The 25,413-nt window shown below is 37.5% G+C and overlaps 1 protein-coding gene across 1 annotated transcript in view; it reads left to right on the forward strand.

Moving 5' to 3' along the window:
- Positions 1-25,413, forward strand: part of BCKDHB (branched chain keto acid dehydrogenase E1 subunit beta) — a 268,268-nt gene that overhangs the window by 190,485 nt on the left and 52,370 nt on the right. Inside the window, exon 9 of the mRNA XM_052645765.1 lies at positions 11,651-11,737. Coding sequence (XP_052501725.1) covers positions 11,651-11,737 — 87 coding nt within the window. The remainder of the gene's footprint in view (positions 1-11,650; positions 11,738-25,413) is intronic.

The following is a 25,413-nucleotide window of genomic DNA, read 5'->3' on the forward strand; positions in this document are numbered from 1 at the left end:
TCTGTGTTTTACCAGTATTGGCACATGTGAGTGGCTCAATAAATTGTCTTTGACATGAACCAGTGACCTTTGAAACTTATACAACATTAAAAGATAATTGGGAAATTGTGTGTAATACTCAAATATGATGATGACAGTGATTTTCTGGTTTGTACCAATGTTTCAAACTGTCTTAGTTGACATTATTCTATCTTCTAGTTATTGGAAGAATATGGAGCAAAGAGATGGGACTCTGAGCTTATATAATATGTAACTAGACTCTGTTGTTGCCTTGGATGGTGATTACCAAGGTCCCATTACTGATTACAGGTAATCTTTGTGATTCCAATTAGCTCTCTTACCACTGAAGATTTTTCAGGATAGGAGTGCTGTCTTAGATAATCAGTTGGGCAAAGGATTTATGTGACATAAATCATCTTAGGAAAAAATGTCCTTGTGTATGTTTCAAAATAGAGGTTTGTGAGGAAACCAGATGTAATGCGTTTTCAGAAAAGACATAGTTAACAATTGAGTTTGCTTATATATATATATATTTTTATAGGGTATATCATATTCTGAGAAGATTTTATTTCTGGTCCCCAGAAGGGACCAATTAAAGATATTCAATGCATTAAGCACTTAGAAAACACCATCTGTATCAACAATAAAAGTCAAAGAGCCTGATTCAACAATTAAAAAGATTTTAAAAATGATTGATTATTAGACATCACTTACCATTAGGAGGGATTGGGGGCAGGAGGAGAAGGGGACGACAGAGGATGAGATGGCTGGATGGCATCACTGACTTGATGGACGTGAGTCTGAGTGAACTCCAGGAGTTGGTGATGGACAGGGAGGCCTGGCGTGCTGCGATTCATGGGGTTGCAAAGAGTCGGACACGACTGAGCGACTGAACTGAGCTGAACCATTAGGAAAATGTAATTCAAAACCACAATGAACTATATACCCCGCACCCATTAGGAAGGCTACTATCAAAAAAGTAAAAAATGAAAAACAAGTGTTGGTGAGGATGTAGAATAATCAGAACCCCTGTACTTTGGTGGTGGGAATGTCAAATGGTACAACTGCTGTGGAAACCAGTATGGCTGTTCCTTCAAAATTAAACATAGTATTACCATGTGATCAGCAATTCCACTTCAGGTATATACGTCAAAGAACTGAAAGCCAAGACTCAAATAGGCATTTGTACACCCATGTCTGTAGAAGCATTATTCACAATAGCCAGAAGAGTCTGAAAGCTGAATGGATAAACAAAATATGATTTATTACTCTAATGGGTTACTATTCAGCCTTAAGGAAGGAAATTTTAACACAAGTTTTAACATGGATGACCATTAAAGGCATAATGCTAAGGGAAGAAAGCCAGTCACAAAAGGATAATACTGTGTGATTCCACTTAGGTGAGGTTCCTAGAATAGTGACAAATTCATACAGACACAAGTAGCATGGTGGTTGTTAGGGCCTAGGGGAAGAGAAGGATGAGCAGTTATTATTTAATGGGTACAGAGTTGCAGCTGGGAAAAAAATTGAAAAAAATTCTGGCGTTGTATGGTGGTGATGGTTGTACTATGAATACACTTAATGCCACAGGACTGTACTTAAAAATGGTGGAAATGGTGAAGCAAATAGAATTCCATATATGGAATTTTCATTCAGCTCATAATCATAACCTAGATGCTAAACTAGGTACATAAGCTGTCTGTGAATTATCAACCTCTTCCCTCAATATGTATATAATAGCATGGTAACAAGTTATTACTTGAATGAAAGGCAGTCAGTTCAGTCAGTTCAGTCACTCAGTCATGTCCATCTCTTTGCGACCCCATGAATCACACCACGCCAGGCCTCCCTGTCCATCACCAACTCCCGGAGTTTACTCAAACTCACGTCCATCGAGTCAGTGATGCCATCCAGCCATCTCATCCTCTGTCGTCCCCTTCTCCTCCTGCCCCCAATCCCTCCCAGCATCAGAGTCTTTTCCAATGAGTCAACTCTTTGCATGAGGTGGCCTAAGTACTGGAGTTTCAGCTTTAGCATCATTCCTTCCAAAGAAATCCCAGGGCTGATCTTTAGAATGGACTTGTGGATCTCCTTGCAGTCCAAGGGACTCTCAAGAGTCTTCTCCAACACCACAGTTCAAAAGCATCAATTCTTCGGCACTCAGCTTTCTTCGCAGTCCAACTCTCACATCCATACATGACCACAGGAAAAACCATAGCCTTGACTAGACAGACCTTTGTTGGCAAAGTAATGTCTCTGCTTTTGAATATGCTATCTAGGTTGGTCATAACTTTCCTTCCAAGGAGTAAGCATCTTTTAATTTCATGGCTGCTCCCTAAATTAGTGAATAATAAATGTAATGAAATGGCCCCACCAATGGTCTTTGTTGCTAAATCAGGTTCTTGATTTGCCAGGTAGTGTGTACAGAAATCGTACTACCGCTTTCCATGTATTACAAGAATATAAGCAATTTACAGTAAGATTTAAGTACATGGTACTTCTGAATGTTTCCTGCCAGTGGGCTTGATGGGTGGCTCTCGTGGTAAAGAACCCACCTGCCAGTGCAGGAGACATAAGAGATGCGGGTTTCATCCCTGGGTCTGGAAGATCCCCTGGCGGAAGGCATGGCGACTCACTCCAGTATTCTTTCATGGAGAATCCCATGGACAGAGGAACCTGGTGGGCTACAATGCATAGGATTGCAAAGACTCAGACACGACTGAAGCGACTTAGCACGCGTGTGTTGCACACTTCAGAGAAGCCCGGAAGAGCCAAGGATGCGCTAAGAGTAGAAGCTGTAGGAGACACAACACCCTGATTGTGCATCAACGTACAGCTTGACTTTTTACAATAGATGAATTTATTTTGTTTTTGGCTGCACTGGGTCTTCGTTGCTGTGCGTGAACTTTTTCTCGTTGCGGGGAGTGGGGGTGCAGGCACTTCTCACTGTGGAAGCTTCTTGTTGGAGCGCGATCTCTAGAGTGCATGGGCGTCCACAGTCGTGACATGTGAGTTTAGTAGTTATGGCTCATGGGCTCTAAAGCCCAGGTTCAGTAGTTCTGGCGCCCAGGCTTAGGTGTCCCAGTGTATGTGGAACCTTCCCGCACCAGGGATCAAACCCGTGGCGCGTACATTGGCAGGCAGGTTCTTAACTGCTGGACCACCAGAGAAGTCCCTCAGCTTGGCCTTTTAATTGTCTTTGTGAGCAACTTTCTAAAATTCTGCAACATGGAGGTCAATAAATATTCAAATGACATGTTGTAATTTCTCCTTTTCGTAAAAAGAAATGGAGTTGTAGTGGAGATTGGGTGTAAGTTTATGGAAGTATTTTAATTCTCACTGAAAAAAGATAGGGCAGTGATAAATGAAGATTAGAAAACAATGTGGGAAATGGCTACCTTAATCTTTCAGAATTTGTTTTGGCACACAAAAAATTATGTTGATCCCTATAGGTGATTGTTTAAGCTAAAGGGGAAAACGGAAAAACAAAAGAACTTTAAAGAGATATTTACTTAAATTTACCTATGTTTCACTACATATCTAATAAACATCTACCAGTCCAGTACCTTTATCACATGGTATGTGAGCTCTTGTCAACAGGAAAGAAAATTTATGTTCAAAATTTATGTTCAGTACCAAGGTAAGGAAACGTTGTGTGTGTTCTTCCAGTCACGCATTTACAAAAGATGCCTGCAAAAGCAGAAATACATGTAGTACTGCTAACTTCTTACTCTAAAACCAATCTAGAGTAGGAGAAATAGGCAGAGCTGGCCCAGGGTAGTCCTTAACTAGAATTAGAATGATGATTAGAACTTAATTTTTAGGACTTCCCTTTCAATGCCTTTTATAGCATGATTAGTCCCTCTGCAGAAGGAAATGGCAACCCACTCCAGTGTTCCTGCCTGGAGAATCCCAGGGATGAGGGAGCTTGGTGGGCTGCCGTCTATGGGGTCTCACAGAGTCGAACACGACTGAAGCGACTTAGCAGCAGCAGCAGCAGCAACAGCTTCAAGGCAACAGAAAATTGGAAGCTTGTTGGTGATTCATTTAAATCTCTGTAATGCTTTAAAAAAATCAATATCAAGAACATTTATTGAGTATCTACGTTTATAATTGCATATTAAATATTGTAATTAGGTACGGAATACTTGATTTTTTCTAAATTTTGTGCTCTTGAGTGATTTGGAGTCTGCTGGCAGAGACAGTATAGAGATACACACACCTCCTCTATTAAAAAAAAAAATCCCCACATGAAGAAGCAAAAAAAAGATGCTTAGGTAATTTTTCAAACTTTTAATTTTAATAACATATGTGTTTGTCCCCAGATAATACAGTGAGCACAGTTTGCTCAGTTTAATGGAGATTTTGTCATGTGCTGTGTTCTGCAGTAGACACAGATTTAAATAAGAGTCCCTGTCTTTGAATTTATGGTTTTGAGCGTGGTTGGTAATGGGACAGATGGACTCAGGGCTCTCCTAGAAGATAAATTGCTGATGCTCCTAAGAGAGGTATGGCAGTGAGTGCTGCCTTGACCTAGTGCCTGATTCTTGCCCTTGAACCCTTTCAGACTCACAGAATATCCTTGCCTTGTTGGCCACCTTAAATTCTATTAGGAAATGATTACTAGGAGGTATATAATAGTGTTGTTCAGTTGCTCGGTCATCTCCAACTCTTTGTGACCCCATGAACTGCAGCACGCCAGGCTTCCCTGTCCTTCACCAATTCCTGGAATTTGCTCAAACTCATGTCCATTGAGTCAGTGATGCCATCCCGCCATCTCATCCTCTGTCCTTCTCTTCTCCTCATGCACTCAATCTTTCCTATCTCTTGGCATCAGGTGGCCAAAGTGTTGGAGCTTCAGCATCAGTCCTTCCAATGAATGTTCAGGATTGACTTCCTTTAGGATTGACTGGTTTGATCTTGTTGCCCAGGGGACTCTCAAGAGTATATAATATGTGTATAATATGATCAGAAAAAAGGAAAAGGGTAACATAGGGTTTAAAATAAGGAGAAGCCTAGCTAGTTGGGGGGATCAGGGAGGGAGGGGTTGTGTGAGATGATGCTGGAAAGAGGGTTAGGTCACAGTTAGCCTCCAGAATTTGGGGAACAAACTCAGAGGTAGGAAAGTATGGGTCACAGGCATGGACTAGCGAGTAGCCTGATGTGCCTGGAGCCTGGAGGGATTATAAGGACATAAACTGGGAAGGTAAGGTTGGGTGATGGCAGCACGTTCATCTGACATGCTTTAAAATAACTTTCAGAAAGACTTCCACTTTTAATTTTTGCAAAAGTGTTTTTTTCCTAGGCTCGTCAGCTCCGATTATGCCAGTAACTCAGGCAAGAGTGAACCAGTGAAGTTGTCTGACATTTTCCCAAACCCTTCATGCCTTTGTCAGAGTGATTTGCTCATGCTTCTTCTGTTGACTTTATTCAATTCTCTTTATGCTCCGCTTGCTCCCTTACCTCCTTTTTCCACATGGGTGAGAAAGCTCTAAGGATTTAGTTTTTCTCCGTTTACACCAATTTCCTATGATACCAAACTCTTTCTAACCCCATTACTCATAGCCTTGCCAAAATGGAGTTTTCCGAACTTTCCCTGGAGTTCATGACTCTTCCTTCTCTTTCAGCACTGGTATTTCTCCAGAGGACTATCAGCCAGTGGTCTGATTGTGTGTGACACTCTGGCAGATTAATAGTAGTTACTAGGCATATATGAATGCATTTGTTAGCCTGTGACTGATTGTGAAGTTTCTTTTCAGCTAATGTGACAAATGCACTTGGCTACTAAACAAGAAAACATCTCAAAAATTTAATTTATCTTAGTGATATTTGGGGCTAATTAAAATCATGTCCTTAATGCTCCTAGATTATTTAGTTGTTATGGACGTGCTCTTGATTAATGAAACAAAGATGCAACTTGACTCTTCCTTCTGCTCATATGTATTTATAAGCAGATTTGGTTTCGAAAGGAGCTAGTAAAGGCCAGCTCTGAGGTTTCTTTTGCTTTTCATTATCTTTATATTCAGATAAAAAATGTTAAAAGGGCTGTAAATTGCCTATCCAGTGTAATATTCCTACTTTATCTTGTTAGTCATCAGAATAAGCCACTGAACTTGGCGTAGGTCAGGTTGATTTACTTTGTAGGAAGAGGATCTTGCTATAGGTTTTGAATTAGAGATTTAAAAAAAAAAATACACTTGTGCTTTTTGAATGTGTGTTGCACTTTCAGACATATGCAAGCTTAATGGTCTGCCTTTCTGTATCATTTTCTCCTGGAATGACAGCTTAACAGTTTTCCTGCTTGGATTGTGCTAAAATCTTTAAAGGCTGCATTCACTAAAACATATGTCCCGTGTTTGGGCAAGCCAAAATCTGTGCAATCATTTTACCGGAGTTTAACTTCTCAACTCTGCTATTACTACAGATATCTTATTGTTAAATCTCCATTAAAATGTCCTCAATTTAGAGTCTGTTATTTTGTGCAGACACTGTTCTGGGATGTGCTAAAGTATGCCATTGTGCTATCTCGAAAGTAGATTTTGCTAAGAAAGCAGTAGCTTCAAGACATTAAAGAAGGACATACTTAATATAGTTTAATTACTTTAATGAACTTTTAGCTAGTTGACTTTCCTGGAGTGTCTCCCATAGTCTAAGCCTTGGGCTAGATGTCCCACATAGATGGCTTGACGTTGTGGCCATTAGTAGTGATGTCTGGGCAAAAGATGCGCAATGGGAAAAAGTCAGGAACAAACTAGGAACAAGGTATTTTGAAGGTTCTTTCAGAGCGGGGGTGCTGTGATCTGTTGGTTGTGTGTGTGTTAGCTGCTCAGTTGTGTCTGACTCTTTGCAATCCTGTGAACTGTAGCCCACCAGGCTCCTCTGTCCGTGGAATATTCCAGGCAAAAATACTGGAGTGGGTAAGTAGCCATTCCCTTCTCCTGAGGATCTTCACGACCCAGGGATCGAACCCAGGTCTCCCACATTGCAGGCAGATTCTTTGCCGTCTAAGCTGCAATGTCCTTGCACATTCAGCATTAACCTTTTGGTGGCTCCTCATAGTTCCCCTCGTGTTGATGCCCTGGGGGAGGGGACGACAGAAAGAGTGAGAATCTCTGGGAGAAACCCAGGGCAGATTTGACGGCCGTAGGTTGTTTCACTCCTTGCCTTTCAGAATTGCTTTCTAAGTTTTCTTGACAAATTTCTCCAGCCCTCACAGGGAAAGCCCGTTCGTTTTCTGGTAAGGAACACTGATGGAGAAGGGAATGGCAACCCACTCCAGCATTCTTGCTGGAGAATCTCATGGACAGTGGAGCCTGGCAGAGTCGCAGGAGTCGGACACGACTTAGTGACTAAACTATGACTACTAGGGGACACTGACATGTTATTTGGGGTTCTCATCTTGAATTGGCTCAGCTTTTCCTGGTGCCATTAGTGTCTCTAACTCATTACTGCTCCCTCTGGCTGAGGCCAGGATCCTGGAACAGGTCTCAGTGGCAAGAAGCTGAAGAAGCAGATACTGGAAAATCCAGCCTTATGTGATCTTTCCTGGCTGTGATAGGTTTAGCTTTCCTATTGAAAAGTTTTTTAAAAACTCTTAATTTTTTTTTTCGAGTGGAGCATTACATTTATCTCAGAAGAAAACTTGAAACTTGAAATACCACTTTTTTTTTAAAGAAAGGGACTAGTAAACCCTTATTAGTGTTTATATCTACAGTGATTTATTTTTAAAAGGTTAATGGCTATCTCTGTTGAAAGGCATCATACTTTTACTATCTAAGTAGGTCAGAATGCTAAATTTGGCCAGAAAAATTTCCCAGCAGCTGTATATCAGTGTGCCTTAATGTATGAAAATGAAATGCCTGTTAAAGTTGACAGAAGATGTAGTTTAATCAGAATGTCTGGTTGAATCACCAAGCATGGAAAGAGTAACACTTTACTTTGTATATTTGCAGTGATCTCATTATTGTAATGCAAACAGTGTTAATAGTTTCTAAAATAGAAAAGAAGCTATCGTCAGAAACTTTAGTAAGTTAAAATTATGAATGATAAAAAGCACATACTAAGTTGAACTTATACTTGTTCAGTGATCGTTCACTAAGTCGTGTGTGACTCTTTGTGACCCCATGGACTGCAGCACTCCAAGCTCCTCTGTCCTTCTCTGTCTCCCAGAGTTTGCTCAAATTCGTGTCCATTGAGTCAGTGATGTTGTCTAACCATCTCATCCTCTGCTGCCCCCTTCTCCTTTTGCCTTCCATCTTTCTCAGCATCAGGGTCTTTTCCAATGAGTTGGTTCTTTACCTAAGGTGGCTAAACTATTAGAGCCTCAGCTTCACCATCTGTCCTTCCAATGAATATTCAGAATTGATTTCCTTTAGGATGGGCTGATTTGATCTCCTTGCTGTCCAAGGGACTCTCAAGAGTCTTCTCCAGCACTACAGTTTGAAAGCATCAATTCTTTGGCACTCAGCCTTCTTTATGGACCTTACAAAATCTTGGAATTCTGTTTATAGACTCAGCCTTCTATGATGGATGTTATTATTTTGAAAATGTCAATGTTTTGTCTATACTTGGGCATTTTTCAGAATTTGATGTAATTTTATTTTATACATTTTAATACTTTTCAGGGACTAGATGAATTTAAGAAGCAGAAATGAAATTTAGGTGCAGTCACAGTTAAATAAATTAAAAGACTAGGCTCAGAGCCTAACACAGAGCAACCGCTGTGATAATCAGTGGTTTAGGGATTTTGATTATTATTTCTGACTCCTTCCTTGTTGCTGTAGCTTCACTTTCTCACTGGTTCGGGTGCTTTGACAATTTCCATAGACTCGCAGCATTGTTAACATTTCATTTTGTGTCTACCCTTTAAGTCTTGGTGTTTTAAAAATTTCTAGAATTACTTTCAGAACTGTCAGCATAACTCCTGATTCAAGAACTTGCATTTTTATGTAACATGCTTGCAGAGGTGTTGAAGAACTTCACCTTCTCTGATGCTAATAGCTGATTTCCCATTTTGTCTGGGATCCAGCTTGAAGGTCAAGAGATGGGCTGGTTATGATATGATCTTGACATTCAGCTAGTCATACAGAGCCTGGCACAGGGCTGGCTGACTCCCTATGTTTTCACTTGCCTTTTTGCTGGTGGAGTTTGGGATCTCAGGGTTCCCTTGTATCTGAAGCTACTCCTAAGATAACATAAAAATATTATTTTTTTCAGATTATGACTGTAACATCATATGCATTTGTTACCTTCAGCATCAATTGGAAAGATCCTTCCTTTTGTTTTTATTTATTTTAGACTTATTGAGAATATTTTCAATAACATAAATATACTTTTCACAGGAAGTAAAAAAGAGAAGCAAAAGTTTTTCCCCCCACACTCCCTTCACTGTCAGTGTGCAGGAGAAACAAGTTTTGATAGTTTGGAATAAATTCTTCTAGACTCTTTATACATGTTGGCTCAGTGTATATGGCTATATTTACTGGTGTCCCCACTAATGAGGTGGTGGCTTTTCAGAAAAATGAGATGATGCTCTTCTGCAATTTGCTTATTTTACCAGCTGGCTATCACAGGCACTGTTGCGTGCCCTCAGTTTTTTCATGGCTGTATAATACTCTGCTGTACTGATGTATCTCGTTTTATTTAGCTTTTCCCTGTTGACAGAGTTTATCTGCTTACGCATCATGTTGCATGAACGCCACAGGTTGGAAACTTCTACCTTGAGTACATGTGTGTGTGCTTAGTGTCCCTACTACCTTCTGCAGGCTAGAGGAAGGGTAGGCCACTGGCCTTGGCTGCTTATTAGCCTTTTGAGAGCATCCTCAAGTTTGTCATTTGATCTTGGATAAGACTCAGTTCACATAAAAAATACCAGCTCTGTTGTATGAGGTTTGAACATAATGACAGCATTTTTATAGATGTTTCTCATTTCTACCCACTAGCTAGGTTGCACAGTCTAGCTGAGATGGATTTTGACTGTATCATTCTTAGACGCTCTTATGTTGGCAGAGTTCTGGGTTTCAGAGCTTTAAGAAAGGTTTGATTGTCAAATCTGTTTATTGAATAGGCAATCTTTGAAGTCAGGACACCTTTTTAGGAAATGCTTTGAGAATGCATTTATTTTTTTCCTGATTGTGGAATATTTTTGGCTTTATATTTCTAACCAGGTGCTTTAAAATTTAATTTGTGTCTTTCACACTGGCATAATTAATCATAGTCATAAAATTCAAAAACCAACATGTTCCAAGGTTAATATTTCATTAGTAGGCGATGGTGTTCTTTAAAGTGTTCATAAAATTTTACATTCTTCAGTCACTATTTACATAGTAGATATAGTAACTTATTTTTGCCGTGGCTACTGGCCATCTCTTGGAGTTTTACATCTGCAGGCTGAAACTGCTGCATGCTCTTGAAATTCTAAACTTTAATTGCCTAGAATGAAGGAAATATTTTTAATTTATACACAGGCACACCTTGGAGATATTGAGGATTCGGTTCCAGACGGCCAAAATAAAGCAAATACTGCAATAAAGCGAGTGACATGAATGTTTTGGCTTCCTAATGCATATAAAAATTATGCTTACACTACACTGTCGTCTATAAAGTGTATAATAACATTATGTCTAAAAAATGTATGTCATCTTAATTAAAAAAATATTGCTAACCATCATCTGACAATGTCAACTTCAGTTTGTAAAAACTGCAGTTACGTGCAAAGTGCAGTAAAGTGAGGGGCGCTCAAATGACCTCTGCCTGTAAGCTTTTTGTTTGGAAGGCCTTTATTTCATGTTTCTAAAATAGTAATGTAGAATTTAAAGAAGATGATAGCAACTGATTGGAAATGTAGAGGAGAAATTACAACTTCTCCTTTGTAATATGGTGATTGTGTGACGTATTTTAAGCAGTAACTTGCTGTTGATTTTAATATTCTTTAACCTTCCGCCACCCTGGCATCCTGCTATGATATCATAGCTCTACTTTTTGATTTATTATTGTACAGAGTATGCCATGCACACCACACTAAGCCAGTGTTGAGAATATGTCCTTATTGTCTGTGACATTTTCTACTTTAAAATGGACTTGTGGTCGTTAACCAAATTTCAGTGCACTTGAATGAAGAGAGTTGTAATTGCCTTTTACTTTCCTGGTGATTTCTGCTTGCTTGGTTTTCGTTAATGTCTAGTGGCTTGAGCTTTTCCTTTGTTACAGTTTTTACATGCTATTTTTATGTTTTCCTTCTCAGCACCCACACAAAAATGTCCTAAGACTACTTATATATGTGCACATATGTTCCCAAATGGACAAAAAGACACTTTCATTCTTAAAGTCATATGATGAAAAGAAATAATACTCAGGAAAATTTGAAATACAATAATTCCATTTATAGCACAAAAGTACATTTTTAATGACACACATAGAATTACAAATCTCATTTTTCTTTTGCCATAGGATTTTAAACTACTGAAAACTTTTTTAGCAGTGCAAAAATCAAACAAGTTGAAAGGGAGTTACTACTTATTTGGCATAAAATTGAAATGCTAATTTTAAATTGTTTATTGAATATAAATAATCTATTTTTATTACTTAAAACTACCATTGTATACTTGAAATATGAGTTGTCTTCAGTCTCAGACTTCCTTTTCTCTTTCAGTCTGTGATCAAAACAGGGCGACTGCTAGTAAGTCACGAGGCTCCTTTGACGGGCGGCTTTGCCTCCGAGATCAGCTCAACGGTTCAGGTAGAGTAACTTTTTGGCACTGATGTAAGCATTTGTGCAATTGCATATGTCTATTCCAAGAACAAAATTACTTATCACAATATGTAAAAGTATGCACTGTTTAGAAATGTACATTTTTGCGTTTGACTGCTGTTCACTGTCCTTCAGATAATGGTCTGATTACATCTTCTTAAAAAGAAATCTTAAAAGCTGAAAAATTCCGTAATAGGAAGAAGGAAGTTTGAAATGATCTTAAGAAAATCATGTGGGCTATGTTTGCTAGGATAACCGGAAAAGCAAACTCTTAAATTTGAATGTGATGTTTCTCTTTTGATAGAACTTTTCATGATAAACTTTATCAGGAAATGGTTTATAAGACTGATTTTAATAGCCTTCACCTTACAAAAAAAAAAAAAGAATCTGTCAAAAGTCAGTAATTTAAATTCAGCAAATAATTTTACAGTCAATGATTAATTTATTAATTTGATTAACTGCATTACATTATGCTATTGAACACTTTTGAAATGGTTTAAAAGCCTCTTTTTAAAAAGTATTCAGTTAAGATGCTGATTATCAGGAAAAAATTCTACAGACCTCTTTAGAGGATTTTTACTTGAAACTTTCATTCACATTTATATTTAGATATGAATAAGATTATTTAAATGTTTCATCTTTACAATTTTCTAAAATAAAAAATTAAATAACTATATTTTAAGTGGAAATTTGCATGAATTTTAAATTTAGAGTATCTTTGTAGCTGGCAAACATTTTACCTTACTGGTGGTAAGATGATTCTATTGTTGAGATACATATATATTGAAAATTCCTTTAAGAGTTTAAGTTTTAAAATTTTGATATGAAATTATGAGATATGAACCTTGATCATTTCTACCAATAAAATATCTTTAAATATGAATTGACAATGTTATAAATATTTTAAGATTAGATGAATCAAATTAAAGCATTAAAACTAGATCAAAAGAATTCATAATTGTGATAAAAATTATGCTGTTATTTTTACATATTGTATATATTATCATTAACAAAATTAAGAAAATACTTGAGTTTTGTAGATTTGTTTTCTTTATTATAGAGACTACAATTTGAAGCATATTGCTTATCATTATGTAATACGAATACCTGGTATTTACTGTGCATTTTATTCATGAATAATGTAATGTACTATCTTTGGAAAGAAAAAAAAAATGAGGCTTGCAAGAATGAATCACTAACACCAAGATTCCATTTCAAGTCAAAGGCAAACTGGAAAAAGAAACTAGGATTTTCTGATTCCTACTTAATATGTGGTCCACTAAACCCATTTGAATGAGAGGAACTGGCTGTTGCTAAAGGAACCTCTGTTTGACAGCCTGTTTCATTTTGCCCACTGAATATCGTCTTACTGTTATCTCAAAAATTTCACTATCATTTAAAGGTAAAAGGAAAATAAGTAGAACATGGAATTTAGAAATTATAACTAAAATCTGATTTCTCTAAATATGCTTTTAAAATTTGAATTCCAGTAATTGTTATAAGCTGAAATAGAATGTAACATATGTTTCAGTGTGGAAAAGAATTAGAAAGATTATCTAACCTAGTGTCTACTGGTCTTGAAAAATATGTGGACTTGTGTTGAAGGAAAATTGTCTCTCGGGCTCTAAGAATAAACCAGTGAATTCTAGTTTGAGGAGTATCATATTATGAGCTAAATACAGTCAGTGTAAAAAGTTAACACCAAGGTCATAAACACTGTATCAAAATCAGATCCTGAACTTATATGATAATAATCAGTGATCAAGTTTGTGAAAGAGATGATCCAGAATATGGTCATATTTTTTATCATAATATGAAGATACCAAAACAAAGACCATACCTTGTAATACTCAGACTCCCAAAATGCCCACTGATCCTGAGTGTCTGAGGTCTGAGAAATTTTGAAGCCAAACCAACTGTGTTCCTTTAACAGATGAGTGTTTTTCGTTCATAGTGCTCGTGATTGAACCAATTTTAAAATTAAGGGAAGATTTGGGTCTAGGATAGGATTCTTGAGTAAATGTTGAGTGCACATTCTTTATTCAGAGTACCCCTCCTGCCACAGGAGGAAGATAGAAATTTTGGATTCATTATAAAATGTTCTCTGTTTCCCATGTGAGAACTTTTCTACCAACAAATCACAAAATGATTTAAGGCAACAATGTAAAATCTGTAGAGGGATCTTCATTTGATGTTTTGGGGAATTCGAATTTGGATTTATTAATACGAAAAAGATTTAGAAAATGTTCACAGTTGTTTTTGCCAAATTCAGATATTACTTGTACAAATGGAAAGGATAGAAAGTGAATTTTAGCAAAATATAATCAGCATAGTATCTCTGAATAGTCTGCCTGTTGTGGCTTTTGTGTGTTGACTAGAAAGAAAAGAAATGCTAAACACTTTGAGAGGGTTAAAAAAAAAATTTGGTGGTAATGTCTGCTTAAAATGTAGAATAATCTGAATAATATAATCTACTTTTCAGTAATTGTTTCATGCACATATTCAAATAAATGCGGCATATCGTATTGAGCTTCTTCTTTACGGAAGATCGGTCACATTCCCTATTGTAAGTGAAGCCTGTATCAAATTACCCAGTGCCTGGTTTTGTTTAAACTGAAATCACTTAAGTGTGAGGTGCAGCTGCTTCCACCACTTGGAACAGTTCATGCTTCCCTGTTTCTTTTTGTTGTGTATATTTTGTAAGGTCAAAAAAGATAAAGCAGGGTTAAGATTTTGAAAGCGATTTTCTGGGGCACAGGGAAAAGGTACATAGAGAAACCTTTCATTGTTGTCCTAGAAAAGAAGTTTGAAATTAGGGATGAGAGTGATCTGTACACGTGAGCACTAAGGATTAAAATGCTGAGTTATTCTCGTTGTATCAACGAATTTAAATTTTATGTGAAAGTGAACAAACACAAACAAAATGTACTCCCCAAGCATCGTTTTGTGGAAGACATTTGGTAGTTCTTTAAGAGCTCATGCTTAATCTTACGAAATTGCTCTTAAAAATATAATATTTTGAGAGAATGACTGTTAACAACAGAACTATTGCTTTAAATTCAAAACTGAGAGCACCATTTTCTATTTTCCTCAAATTTTGAATTATATCCCATATTAAAAATTAAAAATCTTGAAGAGAATACAGCACTTTAGACAATATTTCTTTAAGTTTATAATTGATATTTTTTGATGGAAAAATTATATCATGTTGTATAATATTGAATGTCAAGTAAAGGAAGTTTTTTGCTAGTATGGGAAGTATTGCTGGCTTTCCTACTGATGATTTTTAGCTAGATAAAATATGAAAAGAATGAACATAAAATATGTCCATATTTTATTTATATAACTTTCCAATTTATAGCAGATGGTTCTTCTATCATACAAGGAGTTCAGTGTACACAAATTTTCTCATGCCCGTTGCGTCTTTTTCCTAAAGCCATTTATTTTATTATTTCAGTAAATATTCATTGTTACCAGTCTCGGTTGGGAGTAATGTTAAAGTCACAGAAGTGTTTAGGAGGGTACTTTGTATTAATTAAAGCTAACATTTGAAACATATCTCTCAGTAGTTTCTTCATAAAATTTATGTAAATGCTTAGAAAAATCAAAACTAATCCATCAAAGCTGAGCACTCCTTTGCATTCCTGCTGGATTAATTTGGAAGTTAACTGAAGGGCAGAACAAGCTGAGTGAGGTCTGGTATATCTGGCTCCCTCAGGGGATGATTTCTGGGTCGGTCATCCAAGGCTTCACTGTCTCTTCCCATCTAACTTTACATTCCCATCTGTTCTCACTTTGGGGTGAGGGAACTTTCCCCTTCTTTCCTTTGACACATACCGAAACTTGGAGGAGAGCTTCTTTTAGGGAGTTACACGTTCCATTCTGTACCCTGATTTGTGGAAAAGTGCAGAGACAACGGAGTTTAGCTAATTCATTGACCTCATTGTGGAGTTTGAGTGAAGATTGTGTTGTTTTGGAAAATTATGATTTAATTTGATGTGATGTTTGTATTCCTCAGCTTTGTGTAATCACAGCTTAAAAATAAAACACAAAAATTTTATTGTGTAGAAAAATATGTTAACCTCATCCATTTAAATATTTCCCCCAATTTATATGTATCATATATCCTAGAATACAGTATTTGGAATAGGCATTATTTATCAATATTAAGACTAAATAGTTTCTGGTATTTTAGTAGTTTTAGAAAGTGTAATTTCTTTAAGCCTTGTAGAAACCAACTTTATTATTAATTTCTAATGCATTCCCATAATGATCAACTAAATCTTGACTCAGATAAGGTTGGGATAATAATACAATCTTTTTTTTTCTTCTCTGGATTTAGTGCTTAATAAGAGTGCCAAAAATTTTAGGGATTGGGGCTGCTTAAAGATTTGAATTTTTTTTTTTTTTTTAAACACATGGAAGCAATAAGTCTGCAATAAAGAGTCCAATTGGAGAGGATGGTGAATTTCCATACCATTGTTCCATCCTTTCTGTGCAGTCTCTATTTCTTAGGATGAGAACCCAGAAATTGTGCATACAGACATATATTTTTAAGGTAATCATATTCTAAAAGTTTGAGAGGGCTTTTATAGGGTTTACATTAGCCCACGTAAAAGGAAGCTTTCATGATTTTCAAGTAAAGAATTTTGTCTTTCTCTCTGTTTCATGTTAGAAAGGATTATGCAGAAGGATATTTTTTCCTATAAACTTATTATTACCACCAAATTTCCAACCCTCTGGTTTAAAAACATCAATCTGAAGAAGAGGGAAAACATCCTAAGTGGTCTTGCGTTTTTTACCATTGTGAAAAACATGTTGAAATAAAATTACTGTGTTGATAAAGAGTCATCAGAGGAAACTGTCAAGGCAGTAATTGGATGAATAGTTAACGACAATTTCATAATCTTGTTACTCTTCTTTTTCTATGAGTGATTCAAAGCATTTGCCAACAACAAAAAGAGCAATCAGGAAAAGTGTACTTATGTACTAACGTCTATCTAGATGGAGCCAAAGCATCAGAATAGAGTACTCAGATATGCAGTGACCTTCTTAAAATGGAACTTTGCCCTGAAGCCTGTTGAATGTTCAGTGAACAGCTTCTGTGGTCATAAATAGAAACCAAAGACAGTCTTTCTGGGGATGCGTTATGGGCGGAGCTGCTGCATCCCCGTTAGAGGTGAAGCGCGTGCTCTGCTCTGTTGGTCTTCCCCCTTGCTCTGCCCACTCATTGCCTCCTCCAGCGTCTCTTTCTCCTTTGCTCCTTAGCGTACACGTGGCCAAGCTTCTCCCATCAGCCCTCTTTTTCCTCTCCCCATTCTTCCCTGGGCGATCTCAACCATTTGCGAGGCTAGTCTTGAAACCTTCAAATCTGAAACCTTCATGATTGACTCTGCCTGTGGGGCCTTAGACTGAAAACTCCAACTTCATGCTGATTTTGGTAAGGATAAGAAATTTGTATGATAAAATGGTTTATGTGGAAAGATTTTTAACATGAGATAAGGAGAAAAGGTAGACATCAGTATATGGATATCTGCCAGTTTCTGGAAATCAGCTCATCTCAAAATGAATTCTCTTTCTCTCAGCTCTTTCTGGGCCTATTAAATTGTCTTCTTATCACTGTCCCTAAGCCTCTCACATTGTATCACTTTACCATGCATTATTTTCTTAACACACACATCAAAGGTTGCCCCTCATCTGTTTGAAAACCTCCAGTAGAAGTTCTCTGGCTATAGGAATAAGATCTTTAGGTCACGATCCTTATCTGCCCCAACCGTTTGCAGTGTTATTTCTCACATCCTTTTATGATTCTGGTACCACAGTGATCGTGTTGCTGGTGAATTTGAAGTTCATCGTGTCTCATCACAGAAAGAATTTAGTGAGAGACAAAGTCATTGGTAAGAAGTGGATTTATTTAGAGAGAACAGAATGTGGGCCATCTAGAAGGTGAAACACCTTGGGAGAAACACACCCCACAGGAAGAATGTGGGCCTTCTCAGAAGGAGAGAGCGCCTGAAATATGGTGGGGTTAGTTTTTATGGGCTGGGTAATTTCATAGGCTGATGAGTGGGAGGATTATTCCAATTATTTTGGGGATGGGGCGGGGATTTCCAAGAATTGGGCCACTGCCCAATTTTTGGCCTTCTATGATTCATCTCAGAATTGGCATGGTGCTGGGTGAGTATGTCACTTAGCTTATGCTATTGTATTACAATGAGCATACACTGAGGCTCAAGGTTTACTAGAAGTCAAATCTTCCACCATCTTGAACCTAGTTGATTCTAACCAGCCAGGTCTTTGTCATATCCTATAGCTATATCATTCTTTTAAAGGTTTTACCCTGTCCCCCTCCCTCCTATTTCAATCACAGTGGCCTGCTAGGCATTTCCTGAATGATAATTTTTGCAACCAGCCTTTACTGAATCTTCTGAGCATATCCTTAATTTGGACCTTTCTTTCAAGAAATAGAGTCCTTATCTTATAGACAGTTAACATTCAGTTGAAGAAATAGACACTAAACAGATAATTATACTGTGGTACATATTAGGATAGAGAAATATTCAGAAGACTATGCGGGGATTATAAAATACTTGATGGCTAAGTTAACTTGGAGAAGTGAATATGGGTGAGGATTCAGGCAGAAGGAACAATATAAATAAGGAGGCAGGAAAAATATTTGATATTCTAGAGTTTAAAATGGTTTTGATATGAGTGAAGTGTAGTATGTGATGTTTGTAGCATGAGGTAAGGATCAACAGGTAAGTGGGAAAATCTTACATGTAATCAATCCTAAGCAGCTTGTTTTTGTGTAGAGGAAATAGACATGCCAGAGCAGAACCAGCCACATAGATACAAATTGCAGCTTAAATACATCATATATGCATGTAAAGTACACCTTATAAACTTCCTGGCAAAAAGGAAGTTATACAAATTTAAAGAACAATGGTCGCAATTATCATTAGTTAAGGCAAAGGGGTGTAACTGAAGGATTTTAAGCAGGAGGTTAACACAGACAGATTTACAATTTAGAAAAACCTCTGGCATATTATGTTGAGGTTGCACTGGGTGGGGTGAGATGGGAAGTCACAGAGATTGATTAGGAACCTATTTGGGTAATTTAGATGAGAGATTTAAGGGTCTTCTAAACCAAGGACATAGAAGTGAGGTTGGAGAGAAAGGTGAATTTTAGAGAGAGGAGGAGAGTATGAAAGAAAGTCTTGCTGACTGATTAAGGAGGAGTTGGGCAGGGAAGGCTTAGCTTGATTTCCAGTTTGGGCGAATTTTGAATGGGGGTGGCCTTTTCAGGGAATATCATTGGAAAACAGCTTTAAGAATATCACCTGTGGAAGATGATGGATTCATTTTAGACTCGTATGCTTTGGGATGAGGAAGGAAAGTGTGTCTTGGAAGCTCCAAAGAGATTCTAACATATAGGATAGGTCTAAGCGACCATCTTCTTATGTTGCTGGCTGAGGTCGAATAGATATGGTATAGATCACACAGGAAAAGGGCAGTCTTAAAAAGGGGAGTTACTGAAGCAGTCCTTGCCAACATTTCTGAGCAGAGAGCGAGAGCTGTAGAGGAGGGTAAGATGCAGTGACTGGAGAGGAGGAAGGGAAGGGGCGCGAGCCACTGCGGAAGACCAGGAGGGAGACTTTCACCGCGGAACACGTGGCCAACAACATTATCTGCTTCCAAGGTTGTCAGCTAGACCGATGGTCGTGCCTTGAGTGTGGCAACCAGAAGACACTGGTGACTTTGAAAAGAGCACATGCATGTGGTCTGGTGATTGAATGCTGAAGAAATAAACGGAGACAACTATTTCAAGAAATATGACTTAGAGTGAAAGAGGAGGGATAAAGTTGTTAGAAATGGGCTCAGTCTCACAATGATATTTGCTGAGCATGGGATGCCATTTTGTCGATTCGAATCCTTCCTTGGTGTTCTCCTGAACCTCCTTCTCCCCATCCACATCCTCTCCCTCCACCTCTATCCAGCTAGCAATCGGGTTTTCAGTCTCTCAAACCTGCCCTTTGTTTTCTGTTCCCCTGATAAACTATAAATGACTCAAATACCCTGTGTTAATGCATGTGTGTGGAATCTAGGAGCGTGGTGTGCATGCACGTGTGCTAAGGCGTTTCAGTCGTGTCTGACTCTTCGTGACCATATGGGCTATAGTCCACAGGCTCCTCTGTCCATGGGATTCTCCAGGCGAGAATACCGAAGTGGGTTGCTATGGTATAGATGATCTTATTTGCAAAAACAGAATAGAGACACAGACATAGAGAGCAAACATATGGATACCAGGCAGGGATGGTGGGAGGAACTGGGAGACTGGGATTGGCATGTAGATGCTATTGTTGCTGTGCATAAAATAGATGACCGATGAGAACCTACTGTATAACACAGGGAGCAAGCTCTACTAAATGGCAAGGAAATCCAAAATAGAGGCGGTATGTGTAGACATGTCGTTGATTCACTCTGCTGTACAGCAGAAACTGACATAGTGTAGCAACTTACTCCAATAACAATGAATTAAATAAATAGAGTAGAAAAGAAAAAGAAAAGGAAATCAAACTACAGAATTTAAAGGAAAAATGTAGAAAATAACTGATTGATATGGGCAAGAAATTTTTTGAGCAAAAAATTAAAACGCAGCAGGGTCAATCATATTATCACAGATTAAAGTATTTGCATAAAGTTACAAATGTTTGTGTGACAAAAGCAAGCACAGTTAAAAGGAGTATGACATCTGAAGAAGTGTTGGAACATATGGCAAAAGATAAATATGTGTACTGTGCTAAACATTCTTAAATATCAATACGGAAATTAACAGCCCTGTATTTGAAGGTCAGAGGCAGATTATTTTTAGAATATGAAACTATACACCACTTATTACAGTTAAAAATGCAAATTTCAAAATGGGATATTACTATTCTTTGTTACCCATAAAAGTGGTACTACTTACACATAAATTATTTTTATTGTTGAGATGGTGCAAGGTGAATGTAGAAACTGACGATTCATCTTTCCAGGAAATTGGTTTGGTGATGTGTATCAGCACTCTGACTTGTGAATTCTACAGCTCCTCAGTTTAGAATTACACACAGAAATGGATAAGGGCATTCTTCTCCGTGCCATGCGTTTGATTAGTAAAATATTGGAAGCAGTTATCAATTGCAACAGGAATATAGTTGAATAAATTATTTATTTATTTTGGTTGTGCTGGGTCTTCATTGCTTGCAGGCTTTTCTCTAGTTGCCGTGAGCAGGGCTACTCTCTATTTGCAGTGCGCTGGCTTCTTATTGAAGTGGCTTCTCTTGTTGCAGCACCTGGGCCCTAGGGCCCACTGACTTCAGTAGTAGTTGCGGCTCCCAAGCTCTGGAACACAAGTTCAATAGCTGTGGCTCACGGGCTTAGTTGCCTTGAGGCACATGGAATCTTCCCAGATCAGGGATCGAACTTGTATCTCCCGCAGTGGCAGGAGGATTCTTTATCACTGAGCCACGGGAAGCCCTGGTTCAATGAATTATACCGAACATTGTGGATTTATTAAAACCATTGAAAGAATAGTTAAAACCATTGTAGCATAATGAAAAACTCACTAGGCAAGCCTACAGGTGTTTTACTTGCCCAATTTTGTGAAAAGAAAAAAAATATACACACATGTATGTTTAGTCGCTTAGTCACGTCCAACTCTTCTGCAACCCTTTGGACTGCAGCTGGCCAGGCTCCTCTGTCCATGGGGTTTTCCAGGCAAGACGACTGGGATGGGTTGCCATGTCCTACTCCAGAGAATCTTCCTGATCCAGGGATCAAACCCCCATCTCCTATGTCTCCTGCAATGCTGGCGAATTCTGTATCCCCTGAGCCTTCGGGCTTAGGAAAAAAATAAAAGTAAAAATTTCTATTACTTTTATTTTCTCTCTTATAATTTATTTTCTATGTACATATATCATAATTTATAGTATTGATAATTAAGAGCTTTCTTATAATTAGATATCTCTCTCACAAGACATGGTAAGTCTTCTAATTCTTCCTAAATTGTTTTAAATAAGAAAGCTTGTTTTGCTCATCAGTTCAGTTCAGCTCAGTCGCTCAGTCGTGTCCGACTCTTTGCGACCCCATGGATTGCAGCACGCCAGGCTTTCCTGTCCATCACCAACTCCCGGAGCTTGCTCATAGAGTTGGTTTTTTAAATTTCATATTTCACATTGGTGTGGTTTCTTCATCATGTACATTTGAATTTGGGGACTTATCATTCATAGTGGTAATCCTTAACTCAGGTTTGTGATGTGGGACAGTTTTAAAACCAGTGAAGCCCCAGCACATAGATTTGGTTATTATTCAAGGTAGTTCTTTCCCCACATGCATGGTATATTTGATTCATTGCTCTCATTGTGAAAGTGAAAGCAGCATAATATTGGGATATTCAGATTATTTCATTTTCCCAGGTTAAACAGTCAATGATACTGAAACTAACATTAATAGTATGTAAGGATACCAACATTGGATCCCCTGCTGATTTTTCTTCCTTTCTTTGGTATTAGCTTTACGTTGGATTGCCATCTTTCTTTTGGAAATCCTTTTGGACGTAAGCCAGTCAGAAAAAAAAGGTTATCCACATTCCATCTCTCTGGGTAATAAGAAAGTGCTCACTTTCTCTCATACAATCCTTAATATTTTTCCAGTCAGAAGTAGTCCCCTTTGAATTCAAAGGTGCATTTGCACTAAACCTCCTATACATTGTTATCCCTTTCTTTGGAAACTCCAGTTAATTTTTGTTGTGTCCTTTTGGTGATGTCCCAGACCACTCCTGTCTAACCCTCTTAAGACCAACAGATCTTCCAGTTGGATGGGAAAAATTAATTCTGCTGGAATGTTTGAAAATAAATGTGTTCAACTGAAAGGTTATGTTATAAAAATGTAGTCCTAAATCATGGGGTAGAAATTTAAAGGAATATATGGATTCTCCAGGACCTCAGTTTGGAAATAGCATCTCCACAGAGGGCCCCTGAGGCCGCATCAACAGGAGCTCTGCATCAACAGGAGCTCCGCAACCCAGAGTCTTCCTCCATCACACGGCTCTATCTTCCTGTCCTCGTAGCCTGAGAAATGTGTGCAGGTGTCTTGTTGATTTGTTTAGTGTCTTTCTTCCCTCCAAAGAAGGCAAGCTTCATGTTTGCTCCCGTAAGCCTGGTGTCTAAGAACCCTGCCTGACACTAAGCAGGTGCTCAATAAATAATTTAAATGAGTTGTTTCTCCCCAGGCATCGCTGTTGTTAACAATTCCTTTGAAGAATGATATTCTTGCTGCCTTATATTGTGTATAGAAATCCTAGTTACAAAACCTGCTAGATTGAAGTGTTGTCTTTTTGTATATCACCACTCCAATTTGTTGTCCTCTGCTCCCCGCCCCTCCCCAAAAATTAAAAAAAAAAAAAAGATTTGCTTTGTATTTGTTGAGTTAACCTCTGAAATAAGCACTGATATTCTGCGCTGTAGAATTTCACATTTCTACTTCCGGTCCTTTTGGCAGAAAGTAACTTCTTTTGAATAATCTACTGGTGCTTTTTTTCCTCCTCATAATTGTCTAGTGAGGCTAAAGGAAACACTTAACTTTTAAATAGTTACCCATGAAGCTTCATAGAATGAACAGACTATTTAATGAGTAACATAGGTTCTCAGAACCTAAGGCATTACTTTCTTTTAAAATTTAGTTTTGAGATTGATATTTATACATTACTATATATAAAATAGCCAGTAAGGACCTACAGGTATAGCACAAGCAGCTCTGCTCAACACACTCTAATAACTCAAGTGGGGAAATAATTTATAAAAGAAAAGATACATGTATATGTATAACTGAATCGCTTTACTGTACACCTGAAACTAACATAACATCGTTACTCAGCTATACTAAAAAAAAAAAAAAGTTAATGATTTCTGTGATTTGGTACCTTTAAATTGTATTTCAGCACCTAGAGAGTTATAGCTGCCTTCGGAAGCAGTAATTCTTGAACATCTGGTTGTGTTATCAAAAAGAATTACAACTGATTTAAAATAGTTCTTTTTCTTCATTGCTGTCAAATAGTTTCTCACATATTAAAAATAATTGTATCAAGTATGGCCTTGTCTTAATATTTTTCAAACTACAATAAGGTTATTTAAAATTTTGTAAATGAGATGCAGCAGAGCATGTACCCATGATGCGGTCAGTGTTCTTGGTCACCTTGTACAATGTCCTCGGCAAATACGGAGAAGCATTTTATGTCAGGCACGAAATTTTAGGCAGGCTTTATCTGCATTGTATTCACCGTCAGGAGCTGGTCAGCCTTCTGGAGATAGAACTAAATTTCTCAGCTGCTTTGTCAGCCTCTTGGTGGGCAGTAAAGTTGCTGCTGTTGAAAGTTCGTTTTATTTTGGTAATTTAAATAATTAAATGTATAGTTCAAATTAGTTTACTAGTTGTTACAAGGCCTGTCATCTCTCTCCATGAATGAGTTCACAGCTCGCCAAAACACAGTTGAGTTGAAAATAGACACGAAAATAGAGATTAACTACTGCTAATGAATTTTCTGCTCAATTTGAATCTAAACACTTATGAAAATTAAGACAAGTTACAATCAACACTTAACTGCCAAAACAAGCAGTCGAAAATGAAAGCTGTAAACAGAAATCATGTAGTTTATAATTGTTTTGATTTGAAGCAAATCTATCAATATTAATGAAATCATTCAAGAGGTTGTTTTAATTTGCAGAAATGTCTGAAAAATTACATTTGATTGGGGAAGTGTTGAGTATTTGATATATTCTTTAAAATTACTTTGAAGAAGGGATTTTATTTTTAATTCTTGATCCATTTGAAGAGACTTACCTTCTGTTTTTAATCCTTGAAAGGATCATATAATGATGTTTACTATTAAAGATAGTTTCATATTGCAGATGGCACTATGAATCAATTTGTCTTTAGCAAAACTGCTCGGTGAAATGATAATTCATGTCTATACCATTGAAAGCATCTAATTATTTGTGTTTTAAAAAGTGCACTGAGATGACTAACATTTCAAAATTTACATTTATAACCCACAATTATAGTTATGCCATTGTTTAAAACAAGTTCTGATTATTTCCTTTCTCTTGATAGGACTACTTCACCATCAAAATATCTACATTTTTGTGTTTCTTTACTGAACTTATTCTTAATATGCAGCTTAGAATGCAGGTATGAAATACTTGCTATGCCTGTACTGTTGAATGCTTTCTGGACCAGTCAGACAATCTGTTTTCCCTGAGATGACTTGTAATTTTAAATGTTCTAGCACCATTTTTCTCCTTTATTCTACTTGCCTTTTAAAAATAGTACCAGTGGTTATTCCAATTTGTATTAACAGTTAAGAAAATTGAAATTTGGTCTTACCTTTGCAGCTCATTATGGAAGAATCTCCAGCCTCTGCACTCTGACAATAAATTTATGCTTTCGCTTTTTAACCATGAACTTTTCTGGGCATAGGTTTCTACCTCAGAGTGCACGGCAGACACAGTTGAATGTATTTTGTGAATAATATTTCAACATCACACCATCCTATACTTTATTAAAACCAGGTTTGCTGTGGCAGTTCCAAAAACATAATTCTGGTACCTCAAAAATAATGAAGTACTATA

This window comes from Budorcas taxicolor, chromosome 9 (genome assembly GCF_023091745.1).
Source record: "Budorcas taxicolor isolate Tak-1 chromosome 9, Takin1.1, whole genome shotgun sequence".
NCBI lineage: Eukaryota > Metazoa > Chordata > Mammalia > Artiodactyla > Bovidae > Budorcas > Budorcas taxicolor.